Source organism: Agelaius phoeniceus, chromosome 4 (assembly GCF_051311805.1).
Source record: "Agelaius phoeniceus isolate bAgePho1 chromosome 4, bAgePho1.hap1, whole genome shotgun sequence".
Lineage (NCBI taxonomy): Eukaryota > Metazoa > Chordata > Aves > Passeriformes > Icteridae > Agelaius > Agelaius phoeniceus.
Window position 1 is genome coordinate 66,488,273 of NC_135268.1, and position 15,066 is coordinate 66,503,338.

Sequence of the window (15,066 nt, forward strand, 5' to 3'; positions counted from 1 at the left end):
TCACTGATCTGGGCAAGGCAAATATAAGTTGTACTCCTGACATGAGGATTGTGATGCATTCAGAAAAATTAACTAGTTGTTGATCAGTCAACCAAAATTATTTTGGATTCTGTAACCTCAGAGCAACCCCTTTTGCCAGAAATTTCTTGCCCTTTCTCTACCTTGTAAAAATTTCTTAAATTCTACTTTTGAATACAAGACTTGGAAAAGTATGCCAAGAGCACTCTGTAATGTAATGAACACAGCACTTACCTTTCTGTTTTGTGAATATCCAGCAACAGCCTTGCTTTTGCAAACTCAATTCCTGAAAATGTCATTAAAATCATTCCCAAAGAGTGAAAACTGATGGTGGGGTTTTGCATGAAGTGAACTTGGTACCTGAAGGCTCTCACTGGCTCAGGTGTTTTAAATCCTGTTTATTTTTTTAAAAGAGAAAAAGAAATCATCATCACAAATAAATAATAATTTGAAATAAAGACAAAGTGTGCATGTATCTCCTTTGCTCTGAGACCCTTTTGATGAAAAAATCTCATCACAAGTAATTAACAGTTAGGGGGCACAGGTGGAAGGAAGGATGGAAGGAAGTTCACCCAGAATGTTTCAGCCCATCTGAGACTTTCTCCAGCTTAAGGTAGAATTAGTCTTAGTGGTAAAGATCAATAAAACTGGTAAGCAATACAAAAAGCATCCATTTTCCCAGAATTTTAACCTAACAACAGAACTGTTCCTAGGCTGAAATTGTACCTAGCAGGCATACAGATATCACTATATATTAATTACAGTGTATTTGTTAATAGCAGGAAAAAAACACTTGCAGAGAAAGGAGAGTGATGCCCACCTGGCAGAGCTCCAGGTGTACCCTGCTGCCCTCTGCACAGACATTGATCTGGGCAGAAACACCAATTTTCTGCCATTATTAGGCTGCAGGAGGTCCAGCTCCACTCATCCATCGTGAACCTCTTTGCTCAGCCTGTGCCAGGAGAGATGGGAGCTCCTTTGCCTTCCCCCCTTGCAGCCTGGAGCCAGCAGCTCTGTCTGGATCTCAGTGTTGTTTTAGCATCAGCCTCAAAAGGTGCGTTGCATTTATTTGCTTTCTTTCTTTTCTTCTTTTCTTTCTTTCCTTTTTTTCCTTCTTTAAAATTTTTTAATCTAATAGTCACTGTGCTGTCCTGGAGCCAGATATGGTGGTTTCAGACCGTGGTAGCTGATTTGCCAGATGAAGTCCCTGGTCATCAGGGTTATATTGCACTTTTCCTCTCTCTTGAGCTCTTTGAAAGATGATAAAACTTGCAAAAGCATTACCTAATTTTCGTGTGTTTTTGTCATATGAATATTTCCTTGGGTAGTTTGTGAAGGGCTTTTGGCAGATGATTTTTATCATTTGGGTGTTTATACACCCCAGGCTGAGGCAATAAGGGTTGTTCTGAGTGGAATGACTTTTTTGAAGAGGGAGACTCTGCATGGTCTCATCAAGATGGTGCAGGTGTTCTCCCAGAGTTTGACCATAAATGCCTTTGGGAGGTAGTTGCAGAGGTTTTGCATGTGTAAACCATAAACCTCCAACAGAAGCATTCCAGAGGAATGTATGTGCTGACAAGGGCATTTCCACAAAAGCATTTTACAATGCCAGATCAAAAAGGCCTAAAATTTACCTCCTGCATCCCTTGTGTAGTTAGAGTTGGCTGCACAGTTTCTGTCCAAGAAAGAATATCACCAGATATTTGCAGTATGTGTGTAATAAGAGCTCTGAGATGGCTTTCAGACTACCACAGCTTTGAAATTCTCACATGCAGGCTGTAAATGAGTGGCTCTTTCTGACTGCAGCACATTCCCAGTGTGTGAACTCAGAACTGGAAAGGTATTGCATCTTTCTTAGGAAACCATCTGACAGCTTGGAGCTTTCCCTCCTTTTACAAAGGTGACTCAGCTTCCCCTGTGCCCATCTTTGTTCTTCTCCTTTGGTTTCCATGTTGCCTTTACCAGCAGAACATCTCCGTGCCTTTATGCTGGCATGCCCAGCACTGCCTGCTCAGCAGTTTCCTGAGGGTTTAAAGTCCATGGTCCTGTAGTTATCACCTGCTGGATTTCCTTGGCTGGGCCAGGAGTTGTGTGGTGGAGGCCAGGCTGCTGCTAAGACAAGAAACTGCCCTCAAATGGGAGAAGACATCCCTGGAAGATGGTATTAGGCAAAACCCTAGGACTGGCACTGGACATCCTCTGAAGCCACTGGCCAAACTCAATCAATTAGACACATCCAAGAGCTGATCCTGTCCCTCTGCTCAGCCCTCATGGAGGTGCATGAAGGCATGAATGAAATTAATGAATGAAAATACGGAGGGCATCATCCATGTAAAGTCCTTCCCACGTGGGAGATGTGTGTCTGTCGCTCCAGGACAGGGAGGGAGGTGGTTGATCTGGAGCCCTGTAATGTCCAGTGAGCATCTGTCAATGCTGTTTAACTTTGTTCCTCCAGAATAGCCTCAGGCACCATCACCTCAGGGCCTGCCATTGCCTGTGGGACAGACATGGATGTGGGACAGACAAACGCTGCCGGGAGGCACAGGAGGAGGAAAACAAATCTCTGTCTCCTGCAATATGAAGAGGTTGCCTGTCAGCACTACTAAAGCAGGTTTGGTAGCAGGGTCTGCTTGAAAACTTCTGCAAAGGCAAGCTCATTTCTTGTTTGGGAGAAAATTGGCTTTTTCTGCCTCCTCTGTATTATTGGTGTGAAAGTGGAAAAAATGGCTGAAACCAATAAATGTGTTTTCTGCTTTGCTGAGCAGACTAGACAAGTGTCTGATGGAAGGTCAGCAGAAAGAGGAATTTCTTGACGAAGTTATTTTCTCTGCTGGGGGAAAAGATAACTGTGCTACCCAGGAAAGACAAGGAATGACTTCTCTTGTGTTGGGTTTGGGCAGATTCACCAGGATCTCAGCTACCACATAGAGTATCATGCTGGCTCCTGGGAAAGTGGCAAACTGCTGGCTGGATCCTGGGTGTCCAGGCAGCTGTTCTGGCTGTGCAGGAACACGTCAGGAGTGCATCACAGCACTTCTTCAAGGAGCTCAGTGCTGTGTCTCTGCAGCACTAAGTTATTCTCCAAAGCTGCTTGAGGCAGCTTCACTGAGAACTTGTAAGAATTCATTTGGGTTTTTTCCCCAGTTCTACCAGTCTGGCAGAGCCCTCAGGGGATGTGCTGTGTTTTATATTGCCTTTCTCAGCCTTGATTTTCTGCTGCCCATAGTTCTGCTCCTCTCCTATTAAGAGGTTTTGCTGGTATGAGTCAAAAGTTTCACCACTCCTGCTTGTAACCTGCTCTTTAATACAGTCTGTAACACATGGAAGTCTCTCATTACACCAACATCCATGTTGCCTTTGGCTCAGGGTTGGCTGAACCCAGTGCCTACCTGGCATGCAAGGCAGTGCTAACACCTCCCACCCCATCTCAGTGAGCATGCAGGGGGTGCCCAGGCAGCCCCAGAGCTGAGTGTGCATGGCATTTAGCTAAATGCCAGCAACAAGGGCTAGGCAGGGTGTGTTATCACTGCAGAGATATTGTGCTGATTGTCCATCTTGTTCTACCCAGTATCAGTTTGTGCTGCCTGATTTTCTGGCCAAATGTGTAGTGAGTGCACCCAGGTGTCCTGGAGGTGGGGAGGTACCTTATGGTCTCCTGGTGCCACATTTCCTCTTGCTTTTACTGTTTAAATTTTATGCCCAATGCCTATATGAATGTAGCACTGGGTTGGAAGATGCACTTGGCTTTGTCCCTTGTTTCTGCTCTCTTCTCCCAGCTGGGGTCCTTCCTTCTTGATGGAAATGCCAGTTTTTCCTGCACTGGTGAGGAACCTGGAGCAAACCATGTATGGTGAGTGTGATGCAGACTTTGGCCTTAAGCAAAATCATTCCTGTGCCAATCTCACTTGCATATTTGGGGAAATACCTTTCTTCTGCTTGCATGCTTCCCCAAACCCTGCTCCTGCCAGGCACCACCACCCAAGGGAAATAAAAAAAGTCTGGGACAGGGCTGGTCTTCAATGGGCACCATAACCCAGAGCTGTGTGTGGCCAGAAATGTCCCCAACAGGCTCTGATTGCAACACTGCACACTACAACAATGATTTCTCTCTTGGTTTTAGATAACAATCTTGTTGGGGCAGGGCACAACGCTTTTTCAGCTTGACATGTTAACGACACCTGAGATGCTGTTTGTGAAAAGCAACACGATGGTTATGAAACAGAGGAACTAAGTAAAAGCTAACATGCCTGAGAAAGTGAAGGAAAAAGAGGGCATAAACAAGAGTGACAAATAATTTCCCTGTCTCTGGTGAGCCCACGGTCCTGGGCCACAAAGCCCATGAAAGTTCTTCAGCTCCTGGCATCTCCTCTGGCTGTTCCCTTGTGCCCTCCTGTTATAGCTCTGCTGTGTTGAGCAGAGCCATCACTCACCCTTTATTCTCCTTTTTCACATTTTCTTTTCAAAAGCACAACATGTCTCCATATTCCCTTTTCTGGAGATTATATAGCCCCTGGGAGGGATGAGTTTGCTCAGGAGAGTCACAAGCAGGAAACACCTCCTTTGAGAGCTTGAAATGGCACCAACCACCAGGAAACTTTGCTGCTCTGGTTCTAGCTGCCTTCTCCTACTGACACTTGCAGGGCTTCAGACTTTTCTTCCTTTTGCCAAATCCTCCCTGTCTCACCATGGAGCCATGACCAATGGAAATTAATCACAATTTTAGGAATTTATTTGAATGTTGCTATGAAACAGGTCAGGGCAGCCAGTGAGAGGCTCTGTTTGTGCAGTCACCCACAGAGGAAAGAAGACGTTAGTTTTGCTTTGAAAAATAACTCTGTCATGTGTAAAGGGCATTTTGGGTTTGGGTGGAAGGCAGCAGCCACTGAAGGGGAGATGAGCTCCAGCCACACAGCCTAACCAAGTAAATGTGCAAATTTTCGTTGAGGTTGTTTTGTGCATTGCTCAATGCACATCACACGCTGCAGCCAAATGTTCATCCTGGGCTTAGGACTGGATGCATTGTAGGGCAATTAAAGTCAAATATTCCCTCTCCTCCCTGGGCCACAAGCAAACACGGCTGTGAGGGAAGGCCAGCAGAGGAAGAATGACATCATGAAACCCAAGAGGGAAAGCAAACACCAAGTCAGCACCATGTGCAGGTCAGCCACTGCACCAGGACAGACTTTCCTCTTTGTGACTTTCTGTGTTCTCTGTTTGTCCAGCAGGCTTTTATTGGGAAAGCTTTCAACCACAGGTGTGCTATACACCACAGCTCACTACAGAAGGATCTGGTCCTCTCTGCTTTTCCAGTCCTGGTGGTGGCAAATGGAGCACAACATCCTCACCACCCTGCCCTGATGAAGCAAAAGGCCATTTAGCCACGCTCTGCCTGCAGCCCTGCATGGCCAGGGCTGGTCCTCATGCTGCTCCTGCTGGGGCTGGGCTCAGGGCTGGCCACCAAAGTGTGTCCTTAAAGCATGGAAGCAACTCATTACAGGCAGCAAGACTCCTCTCACAACACAGTGGTGCTAAAAGAATGGTGTCTTTTCTTACAAGGAAATTACCTGAGCCCCATGTAATTTTTAATATGTTTTTAAATCTAGGATGGAACAGTGCTGGTGCCAGTCCCAGTGCCACAGATCCAACCTCCTTGGATACATGGATGGATGGATACCATTCCATGCCCAGCTGCTTAAAGCACATAGGTTGGAGAGTGGGCAGGTTGTACACAGGTAGGCACACTTGCATGCCCACATCCAGGTGTCTGGGATGCATTTCAACAGGATCACTTGTAGAATCTGTATAATATGAAAGTGCTGGAAGGATTGGCCCAAAAGTTCCCAAGCTGCAACATCCCCTGCAGTCTGCTAGCAGCGAAACAAGGTTTTACTGAGCTCCCTTGCTTAGCCCCCCCAGGTCAAAGCCAGGGCTGTGCACACAATGGCTGGTGTGGCTACAAATAACCCACTAACAAATACAGAAGACTGCCCTTCCACCAAAATGGCTGTAATTTATTATGAATACAAAACCTGAACTGGCCAAGACTTGCAAAGCAGCACTATAAAAAATAATTTAAACCTTCCTGGCACTACAAGTCCCAGTGCCTGGAACACCTGGTTTTGCAAAGGACCCTCAGAACTGGGAATAAACCCCAAAATTTATCAACTTGTTTATTTTTTTTTTTTTGGTAGAAGTAAGTTTCCCATGTTAACAAAAGCAGAATGGTTTTATTTAGTGTTCATCTCACACCTTTGACAGCTGCAGCTGTCAGGCACAGAAGTACAGTATTAAAATAAACTGAACAGAGTTGCTCATTGCAAAAATCACACTATGCAAACCTGTGGATTGTAACATCAACAGTATAAAATGTAACAAAATTGGAACTTTTAATTTTTTTTAAGCTTTTAAAGATAATAGTCCAGGCTATAAAACTATATAAGCATTGAATAAGAAATGTTAAAGTCAACAAGTCTACAACAGATACATCTTGTAAAAACTCAATAAATTATATATATATTTATAATATCTAGTAACATTTAAAACCATGCACAGTTTTGTACATTTTTTTTTTCAGTACAGGAAAACTCTTTGCTTCGAGTACTTGGAATGTACACAATTAGCAGACATTTGTAAGAAAATACCAAAAAATTCTTTTTTTTTTTATTCCAACAAAACAAAAATCTATAGAAATCTACCTTCTCAAACTTCCACTGAAGTAACCTCAAACTATAAATTATTTATTTTAGGATAAGGATTCTGTGGCTCTAAGAAGAAAAAAAAAAATTAAATGAGATGCTGTCATCCTGTTATTCTGAAACATTGATATGCAATATGCACCAGAGAAAAATGAAAAGAAAGAATTCAGGATGTAATTTGCTTTGCCTCTTCTGGTAGTACATAAAGAAGTCTTCTGGACAATAAACAGAAACCCCACCCACAAAAAATCCTCAGCCCAAACATCCCCCACTGTCAGCTTGATCCATGCTAACATTCTTTAGGTCACTCCTGTGCTTTTACACAGCTATCTGGCGTTGAGGAACAAAACAGCATAGCACTCTGAACACCAAAAATCAGGCATCACTGGCACTTTCCAATGTGTTAGATGCAAAAGAAATATGCAGCTGTAGCAGCTCTCCTGCAAACAGTGTCACTATTTTGCTCACATGGCATTTCTGAAGCCCAAAATACAACAGTACTGGCAAAGGGGAGAGAAAAAAACCTACCCTGCACCATCCAAAGTCAACATTTCACTTCGCTGCATACTTGTTATTAAATCGACCACAAAGAATACCTTCATTTGAAAATAGAAAAATAAACACCCACACCCCCTTAATGCACAGTGGTTAAACTGATGGAAGAATTCTTGGCCCTGTTTTTCTGAAATGTGTAAAAATCATCTCTCTGCTGCTATTTGTTTGGTTTTAACCACTGGTGATGTATTGAAAAATAAACTTACCTTTGCTCACTGCAATCCAGGATAAACTAATATTTTTTTAATGAATACATATATATATTTATAACATTAAATGTAATTTGTTAAAGGACTGTACAACTATACATTCTTTCAATATTTCCCATAAACACAAAGGAAAAACTTGATTAATATATTTTTTCTCCATTTTTAATAAGTTAAAAAAAACACCCTTAAGTTTGGTGAAATTTAAAGTTTACAGTAACGCTATGCTATTTAAACCAATGAACAGATATGTTAATGTCTATAAATAACTTTACAAATATACATGTTAAGGTACAATTTTTAAAACAAAACTGTGAAGATACAAAACAAACAATCAAAAACATCTTTTCTTTTGCCCAGATCAGTATATCCTAGATTGCAATGCTCGTATTTTGAGACTCTCTCTCTCTCAGTACTGCTTTATGTTGCATTAGTATTATACATTCTTTTCTTTTAATATATTTATTTATATATATACACGATATATTTATAGATATATACACAGATTCTCTGGAATAAACCTTTTTGATATAAGTTAAAGGCTCTTGCCTACAGGTACCCGTAACTTCTTTCTCCAAGTCACTGCACGTAGATGGAGCCAAACCTCTGGCCTCGAGGGGTGCATGGAGGAGCTGCTCCCTCCCTGCACTCACCCCGGGCAAGCAAGAACAGGCAAACCCCAAAAATGAGATTTATCCTTTTTTTCCCCCCCAACTGGCCGGTCTCAAAGGTCAGGGTGTGATGCTCTGCTCCCCAGGGACCCCGCGGGGTCTCTGCCATCCCTGGGCTCTGCTCCTGCCCTGGCACCGACCCAGTCGCTCCCAGCCCCGTGCAAGGGCCAAGGCGCTGACACTTCAGATGACTTGACCATCTCTTTTTACCATTTTTGCTTTCATTTCTCCATGACAAATTTGCATTTTACTTAGCTTTGTTCTCTCTTCTTCCAGAAAGGATTCCTTCTATGTAGCTGGGTAGTACGATCGTGAAGCTATAAAAACGACGACAACAAAAATATAGATATTTTTATAAATATATGAATCCCTGCAGGCAACGTGGCTTTTCAGCTCCACCAAAAAGGTTCATGTACAGATTGCATAAGTGAAGAATTTCCACATTCTTGACACTTTTTTTTGTTGTTTTTTTTTTTTTTTTAAAAGGAAGATTTCTTTTTCTCTTTTCTTCGTATTGCAGGCACAGAACGGTTACTGTGGCACTCGGAACGCGGAGGCTGGGAGGTCAGGGAGCTCAGCACCCCCCAGGTTCAACATTCTCCTTGGTAAAGGAAAAATCCCTAACAAAATGGAAAGTAAACAAAAAAAAACAAACAAAAAAAAATAATCTAGGATAGATCATCTTGGCAAGAGATTAGTTCCTTCAGGCCAAACAGTGCTTCTTGACTTTTCATACAGCAATAGGGAAAAAAAAAAAAAAATTAAAAAACAATTGATGAAAAAAAAGTTACTTTTTTTTTTTCTTTTTTTCTTTTTACCCTGAACAGCTTGTCAACAACACAAATCTCCAGGCACCATCACACACAGTTCCACTGGAAGATCCTTCAGAACGGTTTCACGCTCGGCGCCCCGCACTCGTGCCTCCCCAGGCATGCTGCCCAATCGCCTGTCCGTCTGTCCGTCTGTCCGTCCACGTGCCCGGGGGTGCTCACGTCCGGATGACGCCGTTGCAGGGCGGGTGCTTGGGCAGGCAGGGCTCATCAGGCAGCAGGTCATGTGCAAAGACCGAGTCATCCCCTGAGGAGCAGGTGCTGTGGGTGTCCTGCCCGGCCGGCGAGTACTGCTCGAAGGGCACCGAGAGGTCCAGGTACTCCTGCCAGGGTGACAGAGCCATCAGCGCTGGGGGTCCCCCATGCCAGGGACCAAGTGACCCCCTCCCAAACCCACCACACCACACTCACGTCGGTGGATGTCACAGTGAGCACCCTGTCCAGGTCTTCCACCAGCTGCTTGAAGGTGGGCCGCTGTGAGGGGACGGCGTGCCAGCACTCCCGCATGATCATGTACCTGCACGCGGGGACATGGCACAGTCACGTGTGATCAAGTGACACCCACCCACCTGCCCACCCATCTCCAAATGGCTGAAGGCATGGCTGTGGCCAATGCAGCTTCAGCCATGGCCAGCTGAGGGGAAGAGGAGGGGTTTGAGGAGCTGTGGTCCTCATTAGTGATCATCTGATGGTTTTGTGGAGCCATGGTCCTCATCACTGATCATGACTGACACATGACTGTGCCCTCAGAGCAGGAGGAGGACCTGTCCTGAAGGTGACACACCAGAGCTACACCCCCAGGTGCCACCTGCCCAGTGAGGGGAGGTGCTGCGTGTCACTCAGTAGCCTTGGGCTGAGGAAAGTCTACCTGGAGATGGCCACACCACTTCCCAGTGGGGATGTCCCAACAGGCCAGAACCCAGAGTCCAGCGGGGTGTATTTGGCCTCAGAGGGAATGGGGAGTGCAGCAAGGTCAGCCCCCAGCACACACTCACAAATCATGGGTGCAGTTTGCAGGTTTGTCCATCCGATGGCCTTCCTTCAAGAGCTTGAAGAGTTCCTCAACGGGAATTCCTGGGTATGGAGACCCTCCCAAAGTGAAGATCTCCCATAGTAGCACTCCAAAAGACCAGCTGGAAACCAAAGAAAGATCTTTAAAATTCAATGAGGTTTTTTTTCCAAGCCCCCCCATATCCCATCCCCCTTGCTTGGCTTTATTTCTGTGCAGCCATGCATAGCTAACAAAGTCATCAATAGCATGACTAATTGCCTAGGCCATTTTTACTAGTTACTTGGAGATCTCTGCTGATCCAACTCAATAGCAAAGAAATCCCAGGCACCAAGTCTGAAATTGAAATGAGCATTTAATCAGATAGGTGACAGCCCATCTATCACCGCCAGCTCTTTGTTAGGTTTTCCACCAGCTCCACTGAATGGAACAAATCAAATTATTCATGCACGGCTTCACTGAATTGCAGGCTTGGAACCACAGGCCACTAATTGTGCAAGCTGATACCAAAACTTGCTTGTTACAACACCCATTTCACTGGCCAAGCTGGGGGAAAAATACCCCAACAAAAATCAGCAGAGCACTAATGTTACACACTTTAGTCCTGCAGCTGTGCTCTGGTTAAAAGTCCTTTTTTTCAAAAATATCTTTTCCCTTCTTCATTTTCTTTCTAAAAACAGGGATTATCTGTCTCTGTTTCGCTTTCATGCACACTCACTCTCCCATTCTCTAGCTTTGATTTATCTGTCATGCCCTCTGCAGCATTACCTAAGCTAGGAAAGTATGATTTAAGATTAATAAAAGCCAAAATACCTGAAAATTACAGAAATAGAAAGGATTTGTTTGTCCACTTGTGAGCGGTGAGCTCTGGGGAGAAGGCAAGCTAACTACAAAATTATTGATCAAATATTAAAATAAAAAGCTACTTTATATGTGGAGCTGCTTCAGTCCTTGCAAAATTCAGATGTGTTACTGATTTACATGTAAGGAGTGCTCTGCTGTTTGGTTACTGTGCAGAGGCACTAAAACAGATGAGACAGGATTAGAAACAATAAAGAAAATAAATGAAATGGCAAAATTAATCTTAGACTATATTTGTTGAATATTCTTTGATCAATTCTAACAAGAGACAGAATATTTCAAGCTCATTCCACATCCTTGACTGAAGTGTAACAGTCTGGGGCAAAGTGTGGAGGACGCAGAGGGTAATTTTTTTTCTCATGAGGTTTTTTTGGCACAATATTTTTCAACTGCTGGATGAATCACCTCATCTATAAAGTGGATGAAGTACCTGCCTGCTTTCCAGTAATTTTTCAGCAGCTCCCTAGAGACCCTCAGATGAAAGCAACCAGATAACAGCAAAATAAAACCACGTGCGTGAAGACGCAGCTTGGAATCAATTCCTGTACTTTTGCATCCCCAGGTACTCCAGCAGGGAATGATCCCTGGTCAGGCTTAGCAGTACTTTTGTCTGTAAGATACTATAGGTGTTGATTTCCCTGTTGTATTATTTATTTTTTTTTAAGTGTGGGTTTGCTTACACATCGCTCTGGTGAGTGTAGACCCGGTCAAACAAGGCTTCTGGAGCCATCCATTTCACAGGCAGCCGACCCTGTAATTAGGAAGACAATGGGAACATCCCATCAGCATATTCCCCCAGCCACAACGGCACCATCTGAATCTTCTTTTCTAATCCAGTTTGAAACATTTTCATTAACAGCCACATCTGCCTTCCCGGTCACTGGGCAAAGCAGCAGTGGCCATATAAACAGATTAGAGCATTTGATCCCTGGATCTTCACTGACAATCTCTGCAGTGAATGCTCTCTGTAGAGGACTGTATTTCACTGCCAAGGCAGGTTTAACATATCAGTGCATCTAAATCTTTGCATGGGAACAGCATCCAGGGCTCATAGATGCAGTGAACTCTGTGGCAGAGCATGGGACAACACTTTCCATCTCTTTGTCTGGAAAGTACAGTTGACTCCAAGTCCAAACCCAGTTTAGGCTCAACTTGAAGGGAAACTTCCAAAGAGTGAAGGCAAGGGCCAGGTCCTCTAAGAAACAAATCCTGATCCTGCTGGAGGCTAAAGGAGGAGGTCAGATCCCATCCTACATCAGGGTCATAAACACAGACTGTCATGTGAGAGATACAAGATGAGAAAGGCTAGATTAATCATAATTCTCTGGGGCTTTGTTTGTCTCCCTCCCTGGAGGGAGACAGAAAGTACTGTTTTGTGTTTGAACCATGATTTGGATATGGGGGAACTTTGTCCTCTTCTCACCCACTGTCTCACTGTGGGAGACAACCAGAGATGAGACACAGGCAGGATATACAAATGGGATTATGCTCTCAGTTGTTCCACACAGTTTAAACAGGGGAAAATCCATCTGATCTGTGATTAAAATTCCCAAGAATTGTTATTAATTTATGATTAAGAAATCCTGGCAATTAAGGAAGATTTCTGATATGCTATTGAAGTGGATCAGGATGGACATGGTGGACTTCCAAGGACTGCTTGGATATTTAAACCCCTTCCAATCCCAAGACCCAGGTTCTGCACTGCCCTCAATCTTCCACTGCCATCTCCTCACTCTGTCCTAGTTAGGATTTTCTCTCAGAGCTCAATATCTGCTGCAGGCTCTGAACCAAGACACAGGGCTTCTTCTCTCAGCCCTTCATTTGCAAATTTTTCTCTACAGAAAATATAAACAACTCCAGGCCTCAGCCCTTGTCTGGGGCCATGTTCTCACTCTTGGCAGTGGAGCCAAGAAGCTCGGATGTAAAAAAGAGAGAAATACATGAAAGACAGGTAGATCCAGGTATACAAGAAGTGACATTCCTCTGTCAACGGCTCTGGTGAGACAGAAGTTAGCTCCTTGGGACCTTTATGAACAGTAGTGGAGCAGACTGGAAAGGGCTCCATTCTCCATTCCTGTTTGGGAGAAACCTGAGTTTCTCTTAGTCTAAAGCATTGTGGCCAGAGCTGAAACCTCACAACCAGCTGCTAGCAAGACCAGTATCTGTCAGGAAAAAAAACAGATGGTGGATAGACTGCTGGGACCAGCCTATCTACAGTCCCTCACCAGGTGAAGTCCCTGTCAGATTTCTTCCTCCTAAGCCCCTCTAGGAAGGGAGATGTGGGACAAGGGCCTCTTGCTGCAGGGATGACCGAGCCCCCTGCCAGAAGTAGAACTGCGTGTGCTTGGCAGCTCTGTACTTACATTGGTGGTTTTCTTGTAATAGTCAATGTTGTGAACGTCTCTAGCGAGGCCAAAATCAGCAATTTTCATCACATTATCTTCAGTGACTAACACGTTCCTGGCTGCCAAGTCGCGATGAATGCACTGTGAAAGGTGAGCGAGGCAATAAATAAGGGCTCGTTAGCTGGAACCAACGGCACCGTGTGGTTTATGAGCTGAGCTGCTGTTTCATTGACTCCCGGGCTCATAAAGCTGTGGGCAATGCTCAGCTCCTGGCTCTGTGTGTCACCACCCCACTGTGCCTGCTCAGTGGGAACCACCTCTTAGTAACACTGAATTGGTGGCCTCGGAGCCGGCGCGGCCACGCACGCGCCTTTGCTCTCCAGATGGGATTTAGGGATGAGAGAACCAACTTCCCTCCCCTGGGATGCACAGCTGCTTTTCTGTGCTGTTTCCCCCAGGAAGGGGAGTGCAGGGTGATGTTTAAGGATCTTCAAATTAAGGTATCCCACCTACATCTAAAATGCACAGACTCAAAGAATGGTCTGGGTCGCTGGTGCTTTTACAGGCATTTTGTGGGTGCTAATGGTCCTGCAGATGACACCTGTGCAGCTGCATGGTTCAGGAATGCAGCCAGCATATGGGGACTTTGCACATGGATGAAGCCTCCAGCTTCAAAACCCCCAACATACTTCATCCAGCAAAGTTTGGCCTCTAAAGGGAGAAGCCTGCAATGTTTTGCCTGGGGTTGTCCAATTAACAGAGCATTCCCTGCCTTTGAATACATGACTTTGACCAAGGCTTCTACCAAATGAGGTTTCTCAACTCACTTTCTGAGATGCCAAGTACTCCATGCCCCGCGCCACCTGGTAGGCACAGGAAACCAGGTCCTTAAATGTCAGCTGCTCCTCGGGCAGCTTGCAGGTGTCAAAGGAATAGTCCATGCCAGGTGGGCGCCGTGCCCTGAGGTATTCCCGCAAGTTCCCCTTTGACGCGTATTCCACCAACACGTAGAGTGGTCCTGCGAGGAACAGCCCGTCAGCATCCAGCAGAGGAAGAGCTGACCACCCAAATCTCACCTGGGCCAGTTTGGGCAGCCAGTGATTACAAAGAGGGGATGGCCAAATCTGAGCCTCCCACGACCCTGCTACGTACCATCCTGTGTGCAGGCACCGAGGAGGTTAATAATGTTTTTGTGCTTCCCAATCATTTTCATCATTTCCATCTCAGAGACCAGGTCAGAAAGGTCTTTGTCTGTTGCATCATCTGGAGAAAGCAGAGGAGGAATGCAAAAAAATGTCAGGAAGAAAATGAGTGTTTAGGAGTACAGTTACAACTGCTGTGGAGCCATGTGGGGCTTTGATGGGGAAACAATACTCAGAATATGGAAGTATTTGGCTTTATTCTACTTTGGGAAGAAGGATCAAAATAAAAACAAAACCTACTACCATGGCAACAAAAAAAGACAAAGGAACAAATAAGTGGAGGTAAATGTTCATATCGAAACAAATAATGCCTTTTGTCTTCTGTTTCATCCTCGCAAGTATTTAAAAAAAATTCACATGTTGGTATCTGGTACCTGCTTTTCTGATGGTTTCTGTCCCTCATCTCTAGGGGACAGCAGTTAATGATGGTGGAAGGTCAGGGCTGGGAGGGAATGTATTTTTTGGATTAAAAGTTGCAATTTCTCTACAAAATTAGAAAAAACTATCTACGAAAGTAGAAAAATTTGCAAAACCTCCCCAAAGGAATGTTTTGGTTTGGAAAGATGGAAATGCTCCTACTTCTAAAACCAGCTTCAGAAAAGACTCAAGGAAATGTAAATTAATCAAATCCATTTCTGATAAGAAATTAAGGAAATGTAAATTAACCAAACCCA

At 44.5% G+C, this 15,066-nt stretch overlaps 1 protein-coding gene across 3 annotated transcripts in view; it reads right to left on the reverse strand.

The window, feature by feature from the left end:
• Positions 1 to 6,225: 6,225 nt before the first annotated feature.
• The window catches only part of FGFR3 (fibroblast growth factor receptor 3), a 55,531-nt gene continuing 46,690 nt past the window's right edge, over positions 6,226 to 15,066 (reverse strand). For all 3 annotated transcript variants that reach the window (XM_077177810.1, XM_077177809.1, XM_077177808.1), the window contains exons 12-18: positions 14,343 to 14,453; positions 14,018 to 14,208; positions 13,209 to 13,331; positions 11,526 to 11,596; positions 9,971 to 10,108; positions 9,387 to 9,492; positions 6,226 to 9,298 (exon numbers count right to left, since the gene is read on the reverse strand). In XM_077177810.1, the coding sequence (XP_077033925.1) occupies positions 9,134 to 9,298; positions 9,387 to 9,492; positions 9,971 to 10,108; positions 11,526 to 11,596; positions 13,209 to 13,331; positions 14,018 to 14,208; positions 14,343 to 14,453 (905 nt within the window). In that variant the 3' untranslated portion in view covers positions 6,226 to 9,133. The remainder of the gene's footprint in view (positions 9,299 to 9,386; positions 9,493 to 9,970; positions 10,109 to 11,525; positions 11,597 to 13,208; positions 13,332 to 14,017; positions 14,209 to 14,342; positions 14,454 to 15,066) is intronic.